Genomic DNA, 24,061 nt, shown 5'->3' with positions numbered 1-24,061 from the left:
GATCATAACAATAAATGAATGACAGCTCTTGCATGTTGTCCTCATAAACTTTCTTAAAGATGTTGTCCTCTGTAGCTCAATTGGTAGAGCACGGCGCTTGTAACGCCAGGGTAGTGGGTTCGATCCCCGGGACCACCCATACGTAAAAATGTATGCACACATGACTGTAAGTCGCTTTGGATAAAAGCGTCTGCTAAATGGCATATTATTATTATTGTTATTATTAAAGAGACGGTGTACAATTTTCTATGTAATGCATCTCAATAGGAAAATTGTTATTTTACATAATGTAGAAACCTAATATTCCACAAATGACTTTTATTTCAATTACATTTGAGCTTTTTATAATAAACAAACGTATTTACAGGGTTAGATATTCGTTTGTAGGGAGCAACGTGCTTCAGAAGTAGCTGGAATTAATATAGGCTATATCGATTAAACAATATCTTATTTTCTGGTGCTCCTGAATTTTATGTTGTTCTAACCTTTTAAAGTAGGGAGCACCAGTGCTACCATTGAAATGTTTTAATTTCGAGCCTTGTACAACAGTTTACTAGTTCATACAGTGTGAGGTTTATGCTAGTTCAAATGAAACGTTCCTTGAAGTGGACATTGTCAGATCAGCTGTTTTGGATGGTCATTTAACAAAACTATAGTTAACCTTATGTCTCACAACTTGGCCTATTGCATTTGTCAATAACCCTCTCTCTGTCTCCCCTCAGCTCTCCGAGACCAAAGTGTTCACCGCCTCAAGTGCACCTGCACCTCAGAACCACATCACACCTGGGCAAAGGTAACTCCCCGCTCAACATCCGCACAACTAGCTAGGGCACCCACCCGTCACATGTCAACACTGCTTTTGGTGTTGGGACAATACCAGCCCAGTGGTGCACAAAACAACAGCTTGACCTCTTTGCCAGGTTTATTCCATGGAGTGATATGTTTGACCCAGCTGCTTTGGTAGATCCATTTGGATGTGCACAATAATTAGGAAGGATGTATGGATCCTTCCCTTGAGACATGGTCCCCATTATGACTGTGTTGATTTAATCAGACTTTCTCCATAATGGGTATGTGTGTTATAGAAATAGTATAATGTGTTGTAATAATTGTATGTATGTGTGTCTCCTGTAGTCTGGACCTGGCCTCTCTGCTGCAGAAGCCAGTGGGAGAAGGAGTGGATGCCCCCTCCTCTCAGAGCCTGGTTTTCACCAACTCCCACCATCATCCCTCCCGCAACGGGTCGGCTATCGGCACGGGCAGCACCAGCTACGCACACGCCGCCCTGGTGAGCCGTACTCCTGCCGTTAAAACTTTTCGGATACATACACCACATGACCAAAAGTATGTGGACACCTGCTCGTCGAACATCTCATTCCAAAACCATGGGCATTAATATGGAGTTGGTCCCCCCTTTGCTGCTATAACAGCCTCCACTCTTCTGGGAAGGCTTTCCACTAGATGTTGGAACATTGCTGCGGGGACTTACTTCCATTCAGCCACGAGCATTAGTGACGTCAGGCACTGATGTTGGGCGATTAGGCCTGGATCGCAGTCAGCGTTCCAATTCATCCCAAAGGTGTTCGATGGGGTTGAGGTCAGGGCTCTGTCCATTTCTATATGGACCTCACTTTGTGCATGGGGCATTGTCATGCTGAACAGGAAAGGGCCTTCCCCAAACTGTTGCCACAAAGTTGGATGCACAAAATCCTCTAGAATGTCATTGTATGCGGTAGCGTTAAGATTTCCCCTCACTGGAACTAAGGGGCCTAGTCCGAACCATGAAAAACAGCCCCAGACCATTATTCCTCCTCCACCAAACTTTACAGTTGGCACTATGCTTTGGGGCAGGTAGCGTTCTCCTGGCATCCGCCAAACCCATATTCGTCCGTCGGACTGCCAGATGGTGAAGCGTGTTTCATCACTCCAGAGAATGCGTTTTCACTGTTCCAGAGGCCAATGGCGGCGATCTTTACACCACTCCAGCCGACGCTTGGCATTGCGCACGGTGATCTTAGGCTTGCGTGTGGCTGCTCGGCCATGGAAACCTATTTCATGAAGCTCCCGACAAACAGTTATTGTGCTGGTGGCATCCTACGACGGTGCCACGTTGAAAGTCCCTGAGCCCTTCAGTAAGGCCATTCTAATGCCAATGTTTGTCTATGGAGATTGCATGGCTGTGTGCTCGATTTTATGTGGCTGAAATAGCCAAATCCACTAATTTGAAAGGGTGTCCACATACTTCGGAAAGTATTCAGACCCCTTGACTTTTTCCACATTTTGTTACGTTACAGCCTTATTCTAAAATGGATTAAATAAAGAAAAATCCTCAGCAATCTACACACAATACCCCATAACAACAAAGCGGAAATACGTTTTAAAAAACAGAAATACCTTATTTACATAAGTATTCAGACCTTTTGCTATGAGACTCGAAATTGAGCTCAGGTGCATCCTGTTTCCATTGATCATCCTTGATGTTTCTACAACTTGAGTCCACCTGTGGCAAATTCAATTGATTGGACATGATTTGGAAAGGCACACACCTGTCTATATAAGGTCCCACAGTTGACCGTGCATGTCAGAGCAAAAACCAAGCCATGAGGTCGAAGGAATTGTCCGTAGAGCTCCGAGACAGGATTGTGTCGAGACACAGATCTGGGGAAGGGTACCAAAACATGTCTGCAGCTTTGAAGGTCCCCAAGAACACAGTGGCCTCCATAATTCTTAAATGGAACAAATTTGGAACCACCAAGACTCTTCCTAGAGCTGGCCGCCTGGCCAAACTGAGCAATCGGGGGAGAAGGGTCTTGGTCAGGGAGGTGACCAAGAACCCGATGGTCACTATGACAGAGCTCTAGAGTTCCTCTGTGGAGATGGGAGAACCTTCCAGAAGGACAACCATCTCTGCAACACCACCAATCAGGCCATTATGGTAGAGTGACCAGACGGAAGCCACTCCTCAGTAAAAGGCACATGACAGCCCGCTTGGAGTTTGCCAAAAGGCACCTAAAGACTCTCAGACCATAAGAAACAAGATTCTCTGGTCTGATGAAACCAAGATTGAAATCTTTGGCCTGAATGCCAAGCGTCACATCTGGAGGAAACCTGGTACCATCCCTACGGTGAAGCATGGTGGTGGCAGCGTCATGCTGTGGGGATGTTTTTCAGCGGCAGGGACAGGGAGACTAGTCAGGATCGAGGCAAAGATGAACGGAGCAAAGTACAGAGAGATCCTTGATGAAAACCTGCTCCAGAGAGCTCAGGAGCGCAGACTGGGGCGAAGGTTCACCTTCCAACAGGACAACGACCCTAAGCACACAGCCAAGACAACGCAGGAGTGGCTTCGGGACAAGTCTCTGAATGTCCTTGAGTGGCCCAGCCAGAGCCCGGACTTGAACCCGATCGAACATCTCTGGAGAGACCTGAAAATAGCTTTATAGCAACGCTCCCCATCCAACCTGACAGAGCTTGAGAGGATCTACAGAGAAGAATGGTAGAAACTCCCCAAATACAGGTGTGCAAAGCTTGTAGCGTCATACACAAGAAGACTCAAGGCTGTAATTGCTGCCAAAGCTGCTTCAACGAAGTAGTGAATAAAGGGTCTGAATACTTATGTAAATGTGATATTTCCGTTTTGATTAGGGAACAAAACAATTTAATCAATGTTAGAATAAGGCTGTAACCTAACAAATTGTGGAAAAAGTCAAGGGGTTTGAATACTTTCCGAAGGCACTGTATAGTGTATTTCCCTTACTTGATCGCCATATTTTGCTTGTATTAACATAGGGCCACATTCAGTCGTCAGTGCTGGGGGCAGGTTTCGGGGACCTGGGCCAGTCTAAGAGGAGTCAGTCCAGTCCGGGGGCCCAGATCTTGGAGCAGCTGAAGGGCCCGGGCCTGGGTCCTCTCCCCTCCTCCCAGGCAGCCCCCCCTCCCAGCACGCAGGGGGCCAGCAACACCTCTCTGGGGAGTAGACTCCCAGGGCTAGGAGGAGCCCCCCCTGTTCTCCCTCCGCCTTCCACTTCAAGCTGGGATGTCAAGGCCCCAGAGCCCAGCGCCACCACCTCCTCACACACCTCACACTTCAGCCGTGAGTCGCACACACTCAAACACTTTTTATCCGATTTTTATTAGAGATTTACCAAAATCATCTATCATTTCAAATACCTGGCATATGGCTTTTCTTTGTTAAATGGCCATGCGTCTATGTGCTGGTTGTGTCCATATGCCTGGCTGATCTGTATTTGTGTGTGTTTGCCCTCCAGGGGAGTTTAAGCTGAAGCCTGAGCCATCCCTGGTGCTGAGCCAGCTGGCTCAGAGACACTGCGCCCCCTCCCTTCCCCTTGTGCGCCAGCCCAGCCCCCCGCCAGCCCAATCCCCCTCCCCCATCCAGGGACCCCCCCTGGCCGCCATCGGTGCCAAGCCTGCCCCCAGCGCAGGGCCGGACCCTCAAGGCAGCAGCCCGCTGCAGCAGCACCGCGTTCCGCAGCTAAAGGCCCAGAAACGAAGGATACCTCCCACCTCCAAGGTAAAAGGAACCATAGACAAGTATTTCCTTGATTCCCTGTGTGTGTTCAAGGAATCAAGGACGGTAGGAATCAAGGAAAGAATTGGGCTTCACTCACTATGTAGGACAGGGATGGTCAACATTGGCTATCAAGGCTCTTGTTTTAGGCCAGTACTAACACACCTGATTGATCTAATCCAAGTCTTGATGCTTAATTGATCAATTCCCAGCATTGAAGAGCACTGCTTTAAATGAAGAAGCTAAGTGTTTGAGGGGATTGGGGATCAAGATTATCAAATTTGTGCAGATCCTTACACAGGCCGATCCTCTCAAATGCAAGGATTGTGAATGTCGGTCCTCTGTAGCTCAGCTGGTAGAGCACGGCGCTTATAACGCCAAGGTAGTGGGTTCGATCCCCGGGACCACCCATACACAAAAATGTATGCACGCATGACTGTAAGTCGCTTTGGATAAAAGCGTCTGCTAAATGGCATATTATTATTATTATTATTAATAATACAAATAATTATGTTTCCGACAATGAGTCCCCTCTGAGTGAGAGCTTTCCCCTCCACTCCAGATCCCCTCGTCGGCGGTGGAAATGCCTGGCTCTGCCGACGTCCCCGGTCTTAATGTTCAGTTCGGAGCGCTGGACTTTGGCTCGGAGGCGGCCCTGCCGGACTTTGGCCCTGTGGAGACGCGTGTCACCGGGGGCTCCAGGGAGTCCACCCCGGCGCCACAGAGCCAGACCAGCCTCTATTCCAACCCCATCAGGTGGGTCACAATATCCACCATGGGTGTATGTTTGAAATGAGGTGAAAGTTGCAGAGAGAAAAAGTAACGAGTTTACATGATTCCACATTTTGCCTCACAGACAGTCCTATCTCTTCTGCACAATATTTTTGTTATTCTATGTTATATTCTATGTTTGTGTATATTCTGTTATTTTGCACTCCTAAACAGACCCCAGGAGTAGTCAACAGATTGAAGACCATGCTATCTCACCCTAGAAGTGTATATGAAGTCTTCATATTATACATTTTCAATTGTCTCGACATAGTTTAACTAAAACCTCCTTCTCGGGTTTGTCTCCAGTGAATCTATGAGCACCTCTCTCTCCGTCCCCCTCCCTCTCTCATCCTCTGAGCCCGTCTACCACTCCCCGTCGGTGCCCATGCCCAGCCTCGCCCCCTCCTCTATGGGTACGGTCAGCTCCTCCACTTCCTCCTCCTCCATCTCCTCCTCGGTGCCCTCCTCTTCCACATCTCCCTTTGTCTCAGTGGGGAGCGGTTATGACTGTGGGCCTGTGGCACCTCACTCACGCCTGGCCTTCTCCCAGAGCAAAGAGGCACCCGGGCCAATCATGGTGAGTTTAAGTTGGGCTAATGTAAGCCATAACGAACACACTGCAGGCCACCAGGGTGGTATTCATTAGGCACCAAACGGAAGAAAACGTCCAGAAACCGGGATAGACTACTTGAACTTGTCCTATAAGAATAGCTTGTTTTTGTGTTCTGTTGCAGAAGGTTTTGGCTACGGTGTGCCCTAATGAACAGGACCCAGACCTCCCACACAGGCTCAGTGTCCTGGGTTGTGCAATAATGAGATACATCATTTGTTGTGTATGAAATATGAATGCATTTCGCACTGTTGGGATAATAAAGATAAGTTGACATGGGTGAAGAATCCAATGTTAACTTTGTCGTTTGCTCGTCTCAACAGAACGGTCTGAACGGTGTGAGGACGTCTGCTATGGACCGTAAGTTACACATTTCATTAATTCATTCAGTGCTGCTCTTTTTGTCAGTTGACCTCAGGATTTGTGTTGTAATTGATTGTTTCCCTCTCTCTATCCCCAGCTTCGTCAGCCTCTACGCCAAAGCCAGAGTCTCCCTCTCTGAGCATCAGTACCAGCAGTGCCCCTGCCCCCTCTGCACTCATGCCCTCCTCCATACCCCCCCACAGCTCAGCACTCCCCAGTCTGCCACACGACATGCCCTCTGCCAGCCTGGCGACACTCAGCAGGTTACACGCACTTGCCTTTACGTCTTAGAATGTGTGCTTGTATTGATGTGAGTTAGAGACAATTTATATATACAGAATTCAAGTTTGCCATTATAGGCTAGAAATGCAGTTACTTTCTTGTATATAGTGATATTAATAAGCTTGATCATGAATATATCTAAATCAAGAGCAGAAGGCAAATGGTGATAATGAAGATACAGTGATGGGTAGATATTAAGGACATTCATTAATGTATCTCTCCCTCTCTTCTCTCTCTCTACATTGTAGCCATGGCAGCAGTAGTCATTCCTCTCTCACTGTGAGTACTGGTCAACAGACACACGTACACACACGCTTCTTTAAGAGATGACCATGCAGAGTACAACCTCCTCTGTAACTAACTCTCTCGGTTTCTCTCTCCTTCTCTCACTCTACCTCTCTCTGTGTAGTATACCAGTGTGGACAGTAGTGTGAGCTCTCTGGCACCTTCGTCTGGCTCCTACTCCTCTGCCCCAGCCCAGGCCCCAGCCCAGTCGCTCCACCAGGTCAACAGCAGCATGGCTCACGTCATGGGCACCATGAGCCACATGAACAGCATGGTCAGTAGCATGGGTGGTAGCGGGCTTCACACTAGCCAAGCACTGGGGCTTAGTGCCAACGGGACCACGGCCCAATCGAACCTCTCCTCCGTCCCCAGGACCGCACCGCTGCTCTCCTCCTCAACTGGTACGCTCAAACACACACACGAACACACAAACCTACATGAATATACGCACACACACTAATGTATATACATACTCGTACAGTCACGTTCACCTACGTATTAAAACAGAAACGTAAAGCCTATAACTGAAACAGTAATTCTGTCTAGATAGCAGTGTGTGAGTGTGTTTGTCCTTGTGTTTTTCAGGTAAAGCTCCTCCTAACCTGTCTCAGGGGGTGCCACCACTACTGCCCAACCAGTACATCATGGGCCCAGGAGGCCTGCTGCCTGCCTACCCGGTAACTATTTTGTGTGTGTGTGTGTGTCACTGAAAGTAGTCAATAGGCCAGGAGAGACAAAGTAAAGAAACATCTGTCTTTTGTTATTTGGGTGTACGATCTATTCAAGTGACTGTACTGGCCCTGTGTTCCACAGCAGATCTATGGCTATGAGGACCTCCACATGCTGCAGTCCAGACTTCCTATGGTGAGTCTCAATCAATGATTAAATGTACACTAGATGACTGACAGGGGGCGCTGTTTTGAAGCCACCTCGCCTCAATCTTGGCACTTGGCACTTCCCACATATTGTTTTTGCATTAATATGAAAAGTGTATACTAAAATATAAAAATAATGTATGTCATGTCTCAAAATCGATATCTATCTTACCTCTATATTGTTTTATGTCCTCTGGATTGGAGAAGAAAGATGACGAGTTAAACAGTGAGCCTGTCAGTTGGCCTTAATTCTCGCACAGCATCCAGCCTAGCTGACGCAATGCTATTTTCCTGATTTTTGACCTTTTTTTTTTTCTGGCCTCCATTGATTTAGTCACCCAATTTTGGCCATCCTACAAGGGTAAAAACTTCCATTACTTTTGAACGGATTATGATAGAGACATGAGGTTTGGAGCACTGGTTTTCTTAGAGGGTTACAGTGGGGGAAAAAAGTATTTAGTCAGCCACCAATTGTGCAAGTTCTCCCACTTAAAAAGATGAGAGAGGCCTGTAATTTTCATCATAGGTACACGTCAACTATGACAGACAAATTGAGAAAAAAAAATCCTGAAAATCACATTGTAGGATTTTTAATGAATTTATTTGCAAATTATGGTGGAAAATAAGTATTTGGTCACCTGCAAACAAGCAAGATTTCTGGCTCTCACAGACCTGTAACTTCTTATTTAAGAGGCTCCTCTGTCCTCCACTCATTACCTGTATTAATGGCACCTGTTTGAACTTGTTATCAGTATAAAAGACACCTGTCCACAACCTCAAACAGTCACACTCCAAACTCCACTATGGCCAAGACCAAAGAGCTGTCAAAGGACACCAGAAACAAAATTGTAGACCTGCACCAGGCTGGGAAGACTGAATCTGCAATAGGTAAGCAGCTTGGTTTGAAGAAATCAACTGTGGGAGCAATTATTAGGAAATGGAAGACATACAAGACCACTGATAATCTCCCTCGATCTGGGGCACCACGCAAGATCTCACCCCGTGGGGTCAAAATGATCACAAGAACGGTGAGCAAAAATCCCAGAACCACACGGGGGGACCTAGTGAATGACCTGCAGAGAGCTGGGACCAAAGTAACAAAGCCTACCATCAGTAACACACTACGCCACCAGGGACCCAAATCCTGCAGTGCCAGACGTGCCCCCCTGCTTAAGCCAGTACATGTCCAGGCCCATCTGAAGTTTGCTAGAGTGCATTTGGATGATCCAGAAGAGGATTGGGAGAATGTCATATGGTCAGATGAAACTTTTTGGTAAAAACTCAACTCGTCGTGTTTGGAGGACAAAGAATGCTGAGTTGCATCCAAAGAACACCATACCTACTGTGAAGCATGGGGGTGGAAACATCATGCTTTGGGGCTGTTTTTCTGCAAAGGGACCAGGATGACTGATCCGTGTAAAGGAAAGAATGAATGGGGCCATGTATCGTGAGATTTTGAGTGAAAACCTCCTTCCATCAGCAAGGGCATTGAAGATTAAATGTGGCTGGGTCTTTCAGCATGACAATGATCCCAAACACACCGCCCGGGCAACGAAGGAGTGGCTTCGTAAGAAGCATTTCAAGGTCCTGGAGTGGCCTAGCCAGTCTCCAGATCTCAACCCCATAGAAAATCTTTGGAGGGAGTTGAAAGTCCGTGTTGCCCAGCGACAGCCCCAAAACATCACTGCTCTAGAGGAGATCTGCATGGAGGAATGGGCCAAAACACCAGCAACAGTGTGTGAAAACCCTGTGAAGACTTACAGAAAACGTTTGACCTGTGTCATTGCCAACAAAGGGTATATAACAAAGTATTGAGAAACTTTTGTTATTGACCAAATACTTATTTTCCACCATAATTTGCAAATAAATTCATTAAAAATCCTACAATGTGATTTTCTGGAATTTTTTTCTCAATATGTCTGTCATAGTTGACGTGTACCTATGATGAAAATTACAGGCCTCTCTCGTCTTTTTAAGTGGGAGAACTTGCACAATTGGTGGCTGACTAAATACATTTTTTCCCCACTGTATCTACACCAGTAACATATTATTTTACCCATTTATCAAAATATGCGTTTTTGATTGGACACCCTACTCTACTAGTCTGGGGACCAGTCTTTTTAGCTAACAGACTGGCCTTTCGGCAATCTCAAACGTTCAATATGCAGGAGGATTTACGGCGCAGTTGCTGATTGGTAGTTGGAAACAACATTTCTATTTTCCATGACAACGTTATGGAACATGGGGTGCGTGCAAATTTGGCGCAATATAGAATTAGAATTTTAAGAACAACAATCAACAATACCGTTACAACTTGCTGTGGTCATTCCCTTGTGAGAAGGCAGTGTCAATGCAAGATCATGTTGTTCAAAGTGGCAAGAGAGGACTCCGTATTGAGAGAGAGAGAAATAATGATACGGAAAATACTGTATTAGCCCATAAGATTCAATCGAGCAAAACTGGCACTTGTCGTCATTCCTCGTACTTGCTGATCGTGACTGATTTCAACATCAAGTCTAGAAGATAAAAGTCTGCACTGATAACTCGTGCTTGGCTGCCAAATGTACAGGTGTCCCCATAGGCCTAATATTTAAATTGAGGAAATATGATCATAATCATTATTTTAGCGATCCACGTTAGACGTCACTCCTAATGAAAAGGCTACCCATCCTGCTGATGTGAGCTGCCGGACAGTGCACTTGCACTTGATATGTGTTTATGGATGAGAACGTGAGCTTGCCATTTCCAAAAAGGAGCTCAGTCCCTGCTTTGCGATCCGTTGCCTACGTCAACAGCCAGGGTCTCAAATAGGCCTAGGCACTACACCTTTTTTTATTGCACTTTTAATTAAACTGACACATTTGTGGATGTTCGACTTCAATTCATTGGCATAAAACGTGCGTCAGACAAAAATGCATTGCACAGGTGGTGATCACCTTAATTCAGTGTAGTAGGCTAGGCCTAATATATACAGTGCATTCGGAATGTATTCAGACCCCTTGACTTTTTCCACATTTTGTTATGTTAGCCTTATTCTAAAATTGATTAAATCAATTGTTTTCCTCATCAATCTACACACAATACCCTATAATGACAAAGCGAAAACAGGTTTTTAGAATTTTGCACATTTATTACAACTAAAAAACAGAAATACCTTATTTACTTAACTATTCAGACCCTTTGCTATGAGACTCAAAATTGAACTCAGGTGCATCCTGTTTCCATTGATCATCCTTGAGATGTTTCTACAACTTGATTGGAGTCCACCTGTGGTAAATTCAGTTGATTGGACATGATTTGGAAAGGTACACGTAGAGCTCCGAGACAGGATTGTGTCGAGGCACAGATCTGGGGAAGGGCACCAAACATTTTTGCATCATTGAAGGTCCACAAGAACACTGTGGCCTCCATCATTCTTAAATGGAAGTAGTTTGCAACCACCAAGACTCTTCCTAGACCTGGCCAGCCGGCCAAACTCAGCAATCGGGGGAGAAGGACCTTGGCCACCAAGAACCTGATGGTCACTCTGACAGTGCTCCAGAGTTCCTCTTTGGAGATGGGAGAACTTTCCAAAAGGACAACCATCTCTGCAGCATTCCACCAATCAGGCCTTTATGGTGGCTAGACAGAAGCCACTCCTCAGTAAAAGGCACACGACAGACCACTTTGAGTTTGCCAAAAGGCACATAAAGGACTTTCAGACCTTGAGAAACAAGACTATCTGGTCTGATGAAACTAAGATTTAACTCTTTGGCCTACGGTGAAGCATGGTGGTGGCTGCATCATGCTGTGGGGATGTTTTTCAGCAGCAGGGACTGGGAGACTAGTCAGGATCGAGGGAAAGATGAACGGAGCAAAGTACAGAGAGATCCTTGAAGAAAACCTGCTCCAGAGAGCTCAGGACCTCACACTGGGACGAAGGTTCACCTTCCAACAGGACAACGACCCTAAGCACACAGCCAAGACAACGCAGGAGTGGCTTCGGGACGAGTCTCTGAATGTCCTTGAGTGGCCCAGCCAGAGCCCAGACTTGAACCCGATCGAACATCTCTGGAGAGACCTGGAAATAGCTGTGCAGCGACGCTCCCCTTCCAACCTGACAGAGCTTGAGAGGATCTGCAGAGGAGAATGGGAGAAACTCCCCAAATACAGGTGTGCCAAGCTTGTAGCGTCGTACCCAAGAAGACTCAAGGCTGTAATCACTGCCAAAGGTGCTTCAACAAAGTGACCCTGGACAACACCCTGGACAACATCAAGGCGGTGACCCGCTCCTGCAGGTTCATGCTCTACAACATTCGGAGAGTACGACCCTGCCTTACACAGGAAGCGGCACAGGTCCTAATCCAGGCACTTGTCATCTCCCGTCTGGACTACTGCAACTCGCTGTTGGCTGGCCTCCCTGCCTGTGCCATTAAACCCCTACAACTCATCCAGAATGCCGCTGCCCGTCTGGTGTTCAACCTTCCCAAGTTCTCTCACGTCACCCCCCTCCTCCGCACACTCCACTGGCTTCCAGTTGAAGCTCGCATCCGCTACAAGACCACGGTGCTTGCCTATGGAGCAGTGAGGGGAACGGCACCTCTGTACCTTCGGGCTCTGATCAGTCCCTACACCCAAACGAGGGCATTGCGTTCATCCACCTCTGGCCTGCTGGCTCCCCTTCCTCTGCGGAAGCATAGTTCCCGCTCAGCCCAGTCAAAACTGTTCGCTGCTCTGGCACCCCAATGGTGGAACAAGCTCCCTCACGACGCCAGGACAGCGGAGTCACTCACCACCTTCCGGAGACATTTGAAACCCCACCTCTTTAAGGAATACCTGGGATAGGATAAAGTAATCCTTCTACCCCCCCAAAATTGTAAAGTGGTTATCCCACTGGCTATAGGGTGAACGCACCAATTTGTGAGTCGCTCTGGATAAGAGCGTCTGCTAAATGACGTAAATGTGCCCTTGAGCAAGGCACTTAACCCTAATTGCTCCTGTAAGTCGCTCTGGATAAGAGCGTCTGCTAAATGACTAAAATGTAATTTAAATGTATGTAAATGTATATTTCTGTTTTTTATTTGTAATAAATTAGCAAGCATTTCTAAAAACCTGTTTTTGCTTTGTCATAATTTTTTTTACATCAATTTTAGAATAAGGCTGTAATGTAACAATGTGTAAAAAATCTAAGGGTCTGAATACTTTCCGAATGCACTGTAGGCTAGCATACGAATGGTAGTTTAATAGCCTTACACATCTGTCTTCACTGTTCCTTTCTTGCACAATTCATGTGTCTCCGCTGGCATCTCCATTGTCCTCTCTCTCTTCCATCCTCACTCTATTCCTCTTATAGCTCTTGAACCAGTAGCCTATCCCAATGCGTGTCCCAGAAGTAGCAATATATACTGAGCAAAAATATAAACGCAACATGTAAAGTGTTGGTCCCATGTATCATGAGCTAAAATAAAAGATCCCAGATATTTTCCATACGCACAAAAAGCTTATTTCTCTCTGATTTTGTGCACAAATTTGTTTACATCCCTGTTAGTGAGCATTTCTCATTTGCCAAGATAATCCATCCAGCTGACAGGTGTGGCATATCAAGAAGCTGATTAATAAGCATGATCATTACACAGGTGCACCTTGTGCTGGGGACAATAAAAGGCCACTCTAAAATGTGCAGTTTTGTCACGCAACACAATGCCACAGATGTCTCAAGTTTTGAGGGGGCGCGCAATTGGCATGCTGACTGCAGGAATGTCCACCAGAGCTGTTGCCAGAGAATTGAATGTTCATTTCTCTACCATAAGCCTGGACATTTAGAGAATTTGTCAGTACATCCAACCGGCCTCACAACCGCAGACCACGTGTAACCACACAAGCCCAGGACCTCCACATCCGGCTTCTTCACCTGCAGGATCGTCTGAGGAGCGGTGCTGAGGAGTATTTCTGTCTGTAATAAAGCCCTTTTGTGGGGAAAAACTCATTCCGATTGGCTGGGTCTGGCTCCCCAGTGGGTGGGCCTATGAATTTATTTCAATTGACTGATTTCCTTCTATGAAATGTAACTCAGTAAAATCTTTGAAATTGTTGCATGTTGCGTTTATATTTTTGTTCAGTATAGTTTGGTCACTTAAAAAAAAAAAAATATTTGAGGAAAGAAGCACCTTGCTCTTGCTTGCTGGATATAAAATAGGCTACAGTGTTCACACAGTGAACTGGCGGCAAAGTTTGAATGGCGAGAGCTTCTCTGGTGTGTTGTGATCACATTGGCTGGTGGTAAAAATGCAATAAAGGGGAATGCTCTGTTTTTCCCGCAACCAAATGTTTATGTTTACAATTAAATGTATTAGGTCAGAATGCCCAATGTTAGAATGTTTCCATTCAAATCTATGAAATAAGTTAGATTGTTTTCCTATCAGTCTAATTTGCATAAACATTGGGATTCGATGATAGCTGTGAGGGTTATCGAATCAGAATCAAATCCTCTGATCTCCTCAAGCTAATTAATGATAGAATGTTCATATTTGAAGATTGCCGAAAGGCCAGTCTCTTTGGCAAATGACAGGAGTGGCAAGGAGTGGAATGTAATAGCTGAACAGAGACGGCAACCAGTCTACTACTCTACTGCCATTCATTCCAATTAGACAGGTTTGGATTTCTCCCTGACCACAATGGCTGCCATTTTCAGACAATTCTGGAACTTTTAGGGTTTATGACATAACCCCTCTAGTAATTTAATAGGATCTCTATGTTTCTGATCCTGTCTCTCTCTGTGTAAAGCCCTCTTTGCAGGATTACTACGGAATCACATTCCCTGGTCCCACAGCACTCTCTGGCAGAGATGGGAGCCTCGCCAATAACCCTTACACAGGTAAGCAACTCTGGCAGCGCTACTCTCAAACCGGGTTGGTCAACTTTTTTAAAACTTTTGGAACTAGGTCCAGGAATTATAAACTAGTTTGAAAATAATTCCATGACTAGGGAGCTAAGGGGGGGGAAAAAAGGGAAAATCGTTAATGTTTAGTCTGCTAAAATAGTAACAGGTACGATCACATGCCCCTGCCTCCGCAGGTGAAGTCACAAAGTTTGGCAGGGGTGACTCCACCTCCCCTGCGCCTAGCAGCTTGTCGGCCCAACAGCAGCCACAACAGGGCCAGAGCCAAGGGCAGAGCCAGGCCCAGCCTCAACCCCCCCAGCCCCAGCCTCAAGGCCAGCCCCAAGGCCACCACAGCAGCCAGCAGCAGCAGGCCTTCCTCCCACCAGGCTACAGCTACACAGGCCTGCCCTACTACCCCGGGATGCCTGGCGCTGCCTTCCAGTACGGCCACACCATGTTCATGCCCCAGGGACAGGGGCCAGCCAAGCAGCATGGTGTGGGTCTGGGCAACCCCTCAGCCAGCCCCTTCCAGCAGCAGCAGCCCAGCGGCTACGGCCAGCACACCTTCAGCTCAGGTTGGTTACCGTGAGAGAGGGAGACACACACACACCAACAATCTAGTTGAACACTGTGGAAAAGACAGAGTTGATATCAGTATGTTGTTGTTTTGGTCTCAGGGTATGAGGACCTGACCCAGGGCCAAGCAGGAGTAGACTATAGCAAGGGCTACAGCAACTCCTCCCAGAGCCAGGCCAAATCTGCTGCTACAGGCCCCGGTAAAGGTACATCACCCTCCCAATAAATCACGGTCATCTGAACCCATATCGTTACCATGCTTGAACTATTTTAACTCTTGTGTTGTCCATGTTTGTGTTCTTTTTTTATTATTGAAAATGAAAACTGGTTCTCAACTAACTTGCCTGGTGAAATAAATAAATAATATTGCCATTTCAATGACATGTGTTACATTATTTTATGTCAGTATTGGGCAAAAGGCATAAGCTGTCCTGGTTTCAAGAGGCATTGCTTTTGACTGTGATATTAATGTTTGTTTTCAACTATTTTAATATTTTATCGTATGCTAGGCGGCATCTCTGTGACGTCAGGCAACTCCGGGGTCCCAGAAATCAGTGGAAGTGTTTACAACAAGACCCAGGTGAGATATTTTATGTAGTCTTTGTTTGTGTTTCAGATTTGGATTTATACTGAACAAAAATATAAACGCAACATGCAACAATTTCAAAGATTTTACTGAGTTACAGTTCATATAAGGAAATCAGTCAATTGAAATAAATTCATTAGGCACTAATCTATGGATTTCACATGACTGGGAAACAGATATGCATCTGTTGGTCATGATACCTTTAAAAAAAAAAGTAGGATCAGAAAACCAGTCAGTATCTGGTGTGACTAGGGCTGTTGCGGTGACCGTATTACCACCACACCGGCGGTCACGAGTCATGAAGGCAGTCAAATTCCACTTGACTGTTAAGTCACGGTAATTAGGCTTCTCCAAGCGCTGCTGCTGGTCATTAGTAGCCTACCAAACTTGCTAACTGCCTGGTACTCAGCACTCTATTGTCCCTCTAATCACTCTGACATCAATGCAAATGTGATCTAAATTCTACATTTACATTACATTTCAGTCATTTAGCAGACGCTCTTATCCAGAGCGACTTACAGTTAGTGAATACATATTTTTTTATACTGGCCCCCCGTGGGAATCGAACCCACAACCCTGGCGTTGCAAACGCCATGCTCTATCAACTGAGCTACATCCCTGCCGGCCATTCCCTCCCCTACCCTGGACAACGCTGGGCCAATTGTGCGCCGCCCATGAGTCTCCCGGTCGCGGCCGGCTGCGACAGAGCCTGGATTCTAATTACATTTTTACATTTTAGTCATTTAGCAGATGCTCTTATCCAGAGCGACTTACAGTTAGTGAGTGCATATATTTTTTCATACTGGCCCCCCATGGGAATCGAACCCACAACCCTGGCGTTGCAAGTGCCATGCTCTACCAACTAAGCTACACGGGTGCCAATCAAACACTTCATGAGAGCCCATTAGCTCATGTTGCGCAACATTTCTATAGGCTATGCAATTGCGCGAGAAAACAGAGTGATGGCCTCTACAAAAAATAAGAGGATTCCATTAGATTTCTATAGGCTAGGCCTACTATATTTATTTCTCAACTTTCCTAATATTAAGCACATTGTTTATCTTTACAACAGGAGTATAGCCTACCTGGCTGGCATGAAAATGAACCACAGGAATAGCATCCTCCATTCACTATTTAAGTGCATAGGTATTTTTTCCCGCTGCCCCTGTTTCGAGACAGGTGCGTGATAATGGTCCATTCTAAATCAAAACAAATTTCACACATATATTATTTAGTGTATGTAAAGATTAAATCAAGAATAGTCTGATGGGTGACAATATTAGCCTATCACTTGTGAATTATATATTATCACTTGTGAATGAAGCCCAGCATAAGAAACTGCCTTTTTTTGCGACTTTTTCAAATCATAGTCGCACACCTCATGTAGCCTAGCCCAAAGGCCTATATGTTTTGATATGGTTTGTATCACAACTAAAGTGGCTAAATAACTTCTTAAAATTAAACACATTAATCCGCTTTACAACAGGTGTAGAGCCTAACTGGCATACATAAGCAGCGCGTGAGTTTCAAGTTTGTATATAGATAATAAAAGGATTACGTTCATAATCGCATTTGCGGTCACTTTTGATAATGGTGTTTTCCCGCTAATGGAACATGTGCGCTTATAGCCTACTGCCATGTGCGCATTGCTGCGCTTATAATGTGAAGAAATAGCCTAATAGTTTATAAACATTTTAAGCTAAATGTTCTGATCTGTTGCGTCAGCCACATTGCGTAAAAAAGTTTTTGGTGGATGCTAGTGTTAGTATTAATTTGGGATCTATTGCACCCCACAACTGTCCCAGACCATGTTTGGAATATTTATTTATTGCACAGAATAGAATAGGTCGACTTTTGTACTATGGGGGATAGTAGATTGACATAGGCTAGTGCTTTTGCTGTTCGTTAGGCCTACTCATCTTGCTGGCTGACAAGAAGTAAATGTGGACAGTTCTTCCAATATCTTCAATATGCACCTCGGAATTGGATAAGGACGCGCGCAGTTGCGTCCCGGATGTGTCTGTCTTCACTTGTAGCCTGTGAGAAAGATCCGATCACGTGATTGAGAGCCATGTGAGTGAGAGGCGCTTCGGATTGCGCAGCACTCAGGGAGAAGGGCACAACGCAGCACTCTGGGCCGCAAAATACCTGGATTTTTTTAGGGTGCATTACGGCCACAAAGGGGATGCCATCGTGAAATTCGAGGCATTATCAAGTGCTTGTCAAATTGTGAATGAGAGACTATTGAAGAGTGGACAGCCTGCGCAAAAAACAAAGCAGAGCTCATGCCTTTCAAGCGACTTTTTTCAAATCCTCATTAGTCTCATCATGCAGCCATACAATGTATTAAAAATCTAAACATATAGCCCAATGTTTGTAGAACAACTAAAGTTACATGAATAACTCTAAATTAAGCATATAGGAGTACCTATTTCTTTGTTAACCGCTCAAAACAGAATAGCCGCATGTGCGCACTCCCTCAAATCGTTCGGAGAAAATATCCTTTCTATTTTATTCAGCTTCGTTCAATTGTATTCTTCATACTATAAAATAATATAAAGTAATGCCACAGAATTCTAAGCAAATCTTGTCTGCTAAATGAACTAGCGTACCCCACAGCCATGAGCCATGAGGCATAGCCACATCAGGACCTAACACAAGGACAACTCAGAGTATGCTATTATCTTCTTCTAAAATAGACTACATTTTCTTCATATCATGATTCTTTAGACCTGTCTAAAATAAATAATGGATTTATTGTGAAGGTGAAGGTTCTATATTACATGGAATTTTTAAAATGTAGATATTTTTGTAGGTCTGCATCAGTGGCTTGTCTGCGACAGTTATTTGCTTGACAGTCACCGGCTGACAACATTTTGTGACCGCCACAGCCCTAGGTGTGACCACCATTTGCCTCATGCAGCGCGACACATCTCATAGAGTTGATTGTGGCCCGTGGAATGTTGTTCCACTCCTATTCAATGGCTGTGCAAAGTTTCTGGATATTAGCGGGAACTGAAACACGCTGTCGTACACGTCGATTCAGAGCATCCCAAACATACTCAATGGGTGACATGTCTGGTGAGTATGCAGGCCATGGTAGAACTGGGACATTTTCAGCTTCCAGGAATTGTGTACAGATCCTTGCGACATGGGGCCGTGGATTATCATGCTGAAACATGAGGTGATGGCAGCGGATGAATGGCGCAACAATGGGCCTCAGGATCTCATCACAGTATCTCTGCATTCAAATTGCCATTGATAAAATGCAATTGTGTTCTCGTCTGCTAAATGACGTAAATGTAAATGTTCGTTGTCCATAGCTTATGCCCGCCCATACCATAACCTCACCGCCACCATGGGGCACTCTGTTCACAACATTGACATCAGCAAACCGCTCATCCACATGATGCTATATACATGGTCTGCAGTTGTGAGGCTGGTTGGACAGACTGCCAATTTCTCTAAAACAATGTTGGTCTCTTATGGTAGAGAAATGAACATTACATTCTCTGGCAACAGCTCTGGTGGACGTTCCTGCAATCAGCATGCCAATTGCACGCTGTTGTGTGACAAAACTGCACATTTTTGTGGCCTTTTATTGTCCCCAGCACAAGGTGCACCTGTGTAATGATCATGCTGTTTAATCAGCTTCTTGATATGCCACACCTGTCAGGTGGATGGATTATCTTGGCAAAGGAGAAATGTTCACTAACAGGGATGTAAACAAATTTGTGCACAACATTTGAGAAAAATAAGCTTTTTGTGCGAATGGAACATTTCTTGGATCTTTTATTTCAGCTCATGAAACATGGGACCAACACTTTACATGTTGCGTTTATATTTTTGTTCATTGTACTTCATTACGATACCCATTAGTCCATCAGGGCTTATCACCCTGGGATCATACACAAACACATAATACTCTCTTATCAATTATGATTTCAATTCTAGTCCTTGCCAGAGCTTAAGTTTTTTATGGTATTTTTTTCTCCATGGTCGTTTTCTTCCAGATAAACCTAATCACTGACCCTGACTTTGCTCTCCGTTTGTCTGTTTCCAGTCCTTTGATAAGCAGGGTTTCCATGCGGGGACTCCCCCTCCCTTCAACCTGCCTTCGGCTATGGGGGGTCCTGGAGGGGCCCCGGGTGGCTACGCTCCCGCCCCCTTCCTCCACATCCTGCAGCCTGCCCACCAGCAACCCCACTCCCAGATGCTGCACCATCATCTGGCCCAGGACGGACAGGTAACGCATACACCTGTAGTCTAGAACCTTGTGTAGTGTACAACCTTGTGTTAACATGCCACACAACGGCACTGGTTAGATCAGTGGTGGGCAATCCTACCCTGTGCTTGCAGGCTTTTGTTCCAGCCAAGCAGTAACACCTGATTCTACTCAAGTCTTCAATCAAGACTGATTTGGTGAATCAGATTTATTTCAACAAAAGCCTGTACCATCACTTTGCCATCTAGCCATCACTTTGCCTACCTCTGGTTTACTTAAGCAATAAGGCACGAGGGGGTGTGGTATATGGGCCATATACCACAAACCCCGAGGTGCCTTATTGCTATTATAAACTGGTTACCAATGTAATTAGAGCAGTAAACAGAAATGTTTTGTTATACACCACGGCTGTCAGCCAATCAGCATTCAGGGCTCGAGCCACCCAGTTTATAAATGTCTATTACATATTTGTATCAGTGTGGTACTTGTGCTGGCCATATCCAGTTTGTGACGTTGTCCTCTTGTCTCTGTATGCAGGGAGGTCCTAGCCAGCGAGGCCAGTCTAGCAGCATGCAGCAGAAGAGCCAAGTCAACAAGTCCAGCTACGGGAGCTCCCCATACTGGGGCAACTGACAGGGCTGTGTGTGTGCACACTGCATCATGCCCACCTATCTTGACTGATCAGACCAGAGGGGACAAAGCATTTTACAGCACCAGGCTAAAACACACACACTACCACCCCCTCCCCCCTACTCAATATTCCCCTTTAAAAATGTATGGCTGTTGTATGTAAAATATATTTATGTATGTATTTATACAGTATATATGTATTGGTAGTACATGACATTTGGTTTTCTGCATTTTTGTTAGATTTTTTCGAAGGATGTTTTATTTCAAAATGATGAGAGAATCAAATATCATGGAGAAGTAATTATGAAGTTGATGGTGAATATACAGTACTTGAACCAGAACAAGCATCATGTGGCGTGGATGATTTTTGTATGCATACATTAACCTGGTAATGATGTACATTACTGCTAAGCATCATTTTTCATGGTGATCTATTTTCTATTGAGGGTAATTGATAGCTTGAGTTGTTTTTGCACCCTTTACCCCTCCGTTTGTGATTCCCGCCTTTATACAGTGAGCTCCAAAAGTATTGGGACAGTGACAATGTTTGTTTTTGTTTTGGCTCTTTACTCCAGCACTTTGGATTTGAAATGATATAATGACTGAGGTTAAAGTGCAAACTGTCAGCTTTTATTTGAGGGTATTTTCATCCATATCAGGTGAACCGTTTACAGTGCTTTTTTACATAGTCCCCCCATTATAACTGGACAAAAGTATTTGGACAAATTCACTTGGGTATTAAAGTAGACAAAAGTTTAAAATTTGGTCCCATATTCCTAGCACACAATGATTACATCAAGCTTGTGACTACAAACTAAATAATTATAGAATGTTTCTAAACACTTCTACATTAATGTGGATGCTACCATGATAGTCCTGAATGAATTGTGAATATGAATAAGATTAGTGAGAAAGTTAGACACACAAATATCATACCCCCAAGACATACTAACCTCTCACCGGGGATGTATGATATTTGTGCATTTAACTTTCGCACTCACTATTCACAATTCATTCAGGACTATCCGTAATCATGGAATCATCCATATTAATGTAGAAGTGTTTAGAAACTTTCTATTCTTATTTACAATAAGTGACTCCAAAATGACAACACATTATTTACCATTCATTGGGCACAAAATAATCTGAAACAACAGCAAATGCATCTAATAAATTTGTAGAGTCACAAGCTTGATGTAATCAGTGTGTGCTAGGAATATGGGACCAAATACTAAACTTGACTACTTTAATAGGCAAGTGAATTTGTCCCAATACTTTTGGTACCCTAACGGGGGGGGGATTTATGTACAGAAAGTACTGTAATTTAGAAACGGTTCACCCGATATGGATGAAAACACCCTCAAATTAAAGCTGACAGTCTGCACTTTAACATCAGTCATTTCAACTCCATAGTGCTTGAGTACAGAGCCAAAACCAATTTCAATGGCCCAATACTTTTAGAGCTGTGTGACAGCCAGGCATTGGATTGACGTCATTAACATTGGTTTAATCCATTGTCCAAATAAAAGTAATGAATTATTCCCCCCTAGAACAAAAAGAGGGAGATTTAATTTTGCCTGTTATGTTTTATACAAGTCCATTTAGCATACAATCCTGAGCTGCAATACATTGATTTGGACACTACACTGAAGTCACAGGTGAAATCTTGCCCACTTCTTAACTCAGATAAAGGTTGGAAATTTAGACACTCATGTTGTCGCATACCTTCAATATCCAAACAAGGGTCACTAATGTTCCATTAGCTGTTGTCGTGACGTGACTTCATTAATGTGATGACTGTTATTTATCGAATAATTACCTATGTTTAATTGTTACTAGATTAAATTAATCATGTAACAATTAACTCATTAGGAATTTGGGGGACCACGGGTGAAGTTGTTTGAGTTACCATCTCCTGAATTAAACTAAATAATATATAGATATCGATAAGTCACTTATTAATCATTTACCTCACTTCAGTCTCATTCTGAACGTCGCAGACTTCTTGAATCTGCACAAACCCGAGTCTTACTGATAATTACGCACCACACAAATGTATTTATTTACTACTAAACTAAATGATAACACAGGATACACACACGGTATAGGTTATTGATTAGAAATGTAATACGATGAAGACAGGTCCCTAGCAGACTAACACAATATGACACTTCTTACAAAAGATGGAGAGTTGAAGAGAGAGAAGCAACACAGACTTGGATACATTTGGGAACTACTTGGGTAAGAATTAATGCATGTATTTACGTGTTGAGGGTCTTCGTCGTGTATCTCTGTTGAACCCAGGCCTTCGTGGAAAGGGTTCGATTGGGCCTTCTACTTCGTTCTCAGGTGTAAGGCTCTGATTGTCCACAAGAGGTCACAATGTCCTTAATTGTCTGTTTACTTTCACTCATTCTGGAAGTAGTCTTCTGAGGACAGCTAATCAGCCGTGTAGATGATCTCCAGTGGGGTTATGAGAGCAGTGTAGTAGACGATGGTTTGAAGAGCGTAACAGGATGGTCCCACTTAAATTCACCTTAGCTACAGTACTTAGAACAGCTACTCAGCCGTAACATTGATTGTTAGAGAGGCGACTTTGTCGTCTTCACCTCGTGTTGATTTTCAGGGTCATAACCAATATAGACAAAAGCTGCAGCGTGAGTTGGTCTGTTAATTCTTAACTCAATCCTTTATACCCTCGAGTAAAAAGGGGCGTTTCCGTCATACTGACACGCTCTCTCGGGCGTGGCAATTTGAGGCAAAATCTTATCACTATGATCTTGTTAGAAAGCTAAAATCACATTCCTATCTTCACGAAAATGTCTTCCTCCTTCATATTTTCTACACAAATGGAGTAAAAGCTCAAGTTACAATGTTTTCGTTATAACGCCTATATACCATTTTTAATGACATCACAAAATATACATTAATTTCCCAACATTTGGATGATGAAATATATTGTGCCTGTGTTCATTGTTGGATGTTTTGGGCGGCGAAAATGTCTTCCCATATACTAGATATTTTCTGCAAACTATGACCTGCTGTTAAATCTTAAAACAGGCCCAACTCCCCCGTGGGAGGGGGTCTGGCTGTCAGCCATTTGCCAAGCTGATCTGGCACCTTTGATCCTCACGACTATTCAGTGAGCCCTCATTTACTGGGCAACAATCTCAAAGATAAGCAAGCAGGGACTTCAATTAAGCAAATTAGGATATTTTTCCCTGAATTTGTTAATGTTTCATTCACCATTTCATGGATACAATGTACTGTGTGTCCACGATGCAGAAGGCAGGCAAGCATTCTTAAAATAAGCAATGTTCCCAGTTGCAAACTATTGTACACAACCATTAAAGAAAAACAATTCAGATTGATAGGGATTAGTTGACAGTAATGAGCACAACTGTAGTTGCAGTCATTCCTGGCTTAGACAACTTAATTTTACTGCTACATTGGTTAACTCCTTTTACAAAG

At 44.4% G+C, this 24,061-nt stretch overlaps 1 protein-coding gene across 1 annotated transcript in view; it reads left to right on the top strand.

The window, feature by feature from the left end:
- The window catches only part of LOC121575501 (ubiquitin-associated protein 2-like), a 52,526-nt gene extending 31,589 nt beyond the window's left edge, over nt 1–20,937 (top strand). Inside the window, exons 10-27 of the mRNA XM_045222999.1 lie at nt 723–793; nt 1,135–1,288; nt 3,790–4,093; nt 4,269–4,531; nt 5,091–5,284; nt 5,606–5,876; nt 6,233–6,269; nt 6,370–6,535; nt 6,803–6,833; nt 6,964–7,240; nt 7,425–7,516; nt 7,653–7,703; nt 14,477–14,567; nt 14,768–15,148; nt 15,251–15,355; nt 15,659–15,729; nt 19,799–19,981; nt 20,498–20,937. Of these exons, the coding sequence (XP_045078934.1) occupies nt 723–793; nt 1,135–1,288; nt 3,790–4,093; nt 4,269–4,531; nt 5,091–5,284; nt 5,606–5,876; nt 6,233–6,269; nt 6,370–6,535; nt 6,803–6,833; nt 6,964–7,240; nt 7,425–7,516; nt 7,653–7,703; nt 14,477–14,567; nt 14,768–15,148; nt 15,251–15,355; nt 15,659–15,729; nt 19,799–19,981; nt 20,498–20,593 (2,838 nt within the window). The 3' untranslated portion in view covers nt 20,594–20,937. The remainder of the gene's footprint in view (nt 1–722; nt 794–1,134; nt 1,289–3,789; nt 4,094–4,268; nt 4,532–5,090; nt 5,285–5,605; nt 5,877–6,232; nt 6,270–6,369; nt 6,536–6,802; nt 6,834–6,963; nt 7,241–7,424; nt 7,517–7,652; nt 7,704–14,476; nt 14,568–14,767; nt 15,149–15,250; nt 15,356–15,658; nt 15,730–19,798; nt 19,982–20,497) is intronic.
- The last annotated feature ends 3,124 nt before the right edge of the window (nt 20,938–24,061 follow it).

Source organism: Coregonus clupeaformis, chromosome 10, assembly GCF_020615455.1.
Source record: "Coregonus clupeaformis isolate EN_2021a chromosome 10, ASM2061545v1, whole genome shotgun sequence".
NCBI lineage: Eukaryota > Metazoa > Chordata > Actinopteri > Salmoniformes > Salmonidae > Coregonus > Coregonus clupeaformis.
The sequence above is the reverse complement of the archived record's forward strand: the minus strand, read 5'-3'. Positions and strand labels throughout refer to the sequence as shown.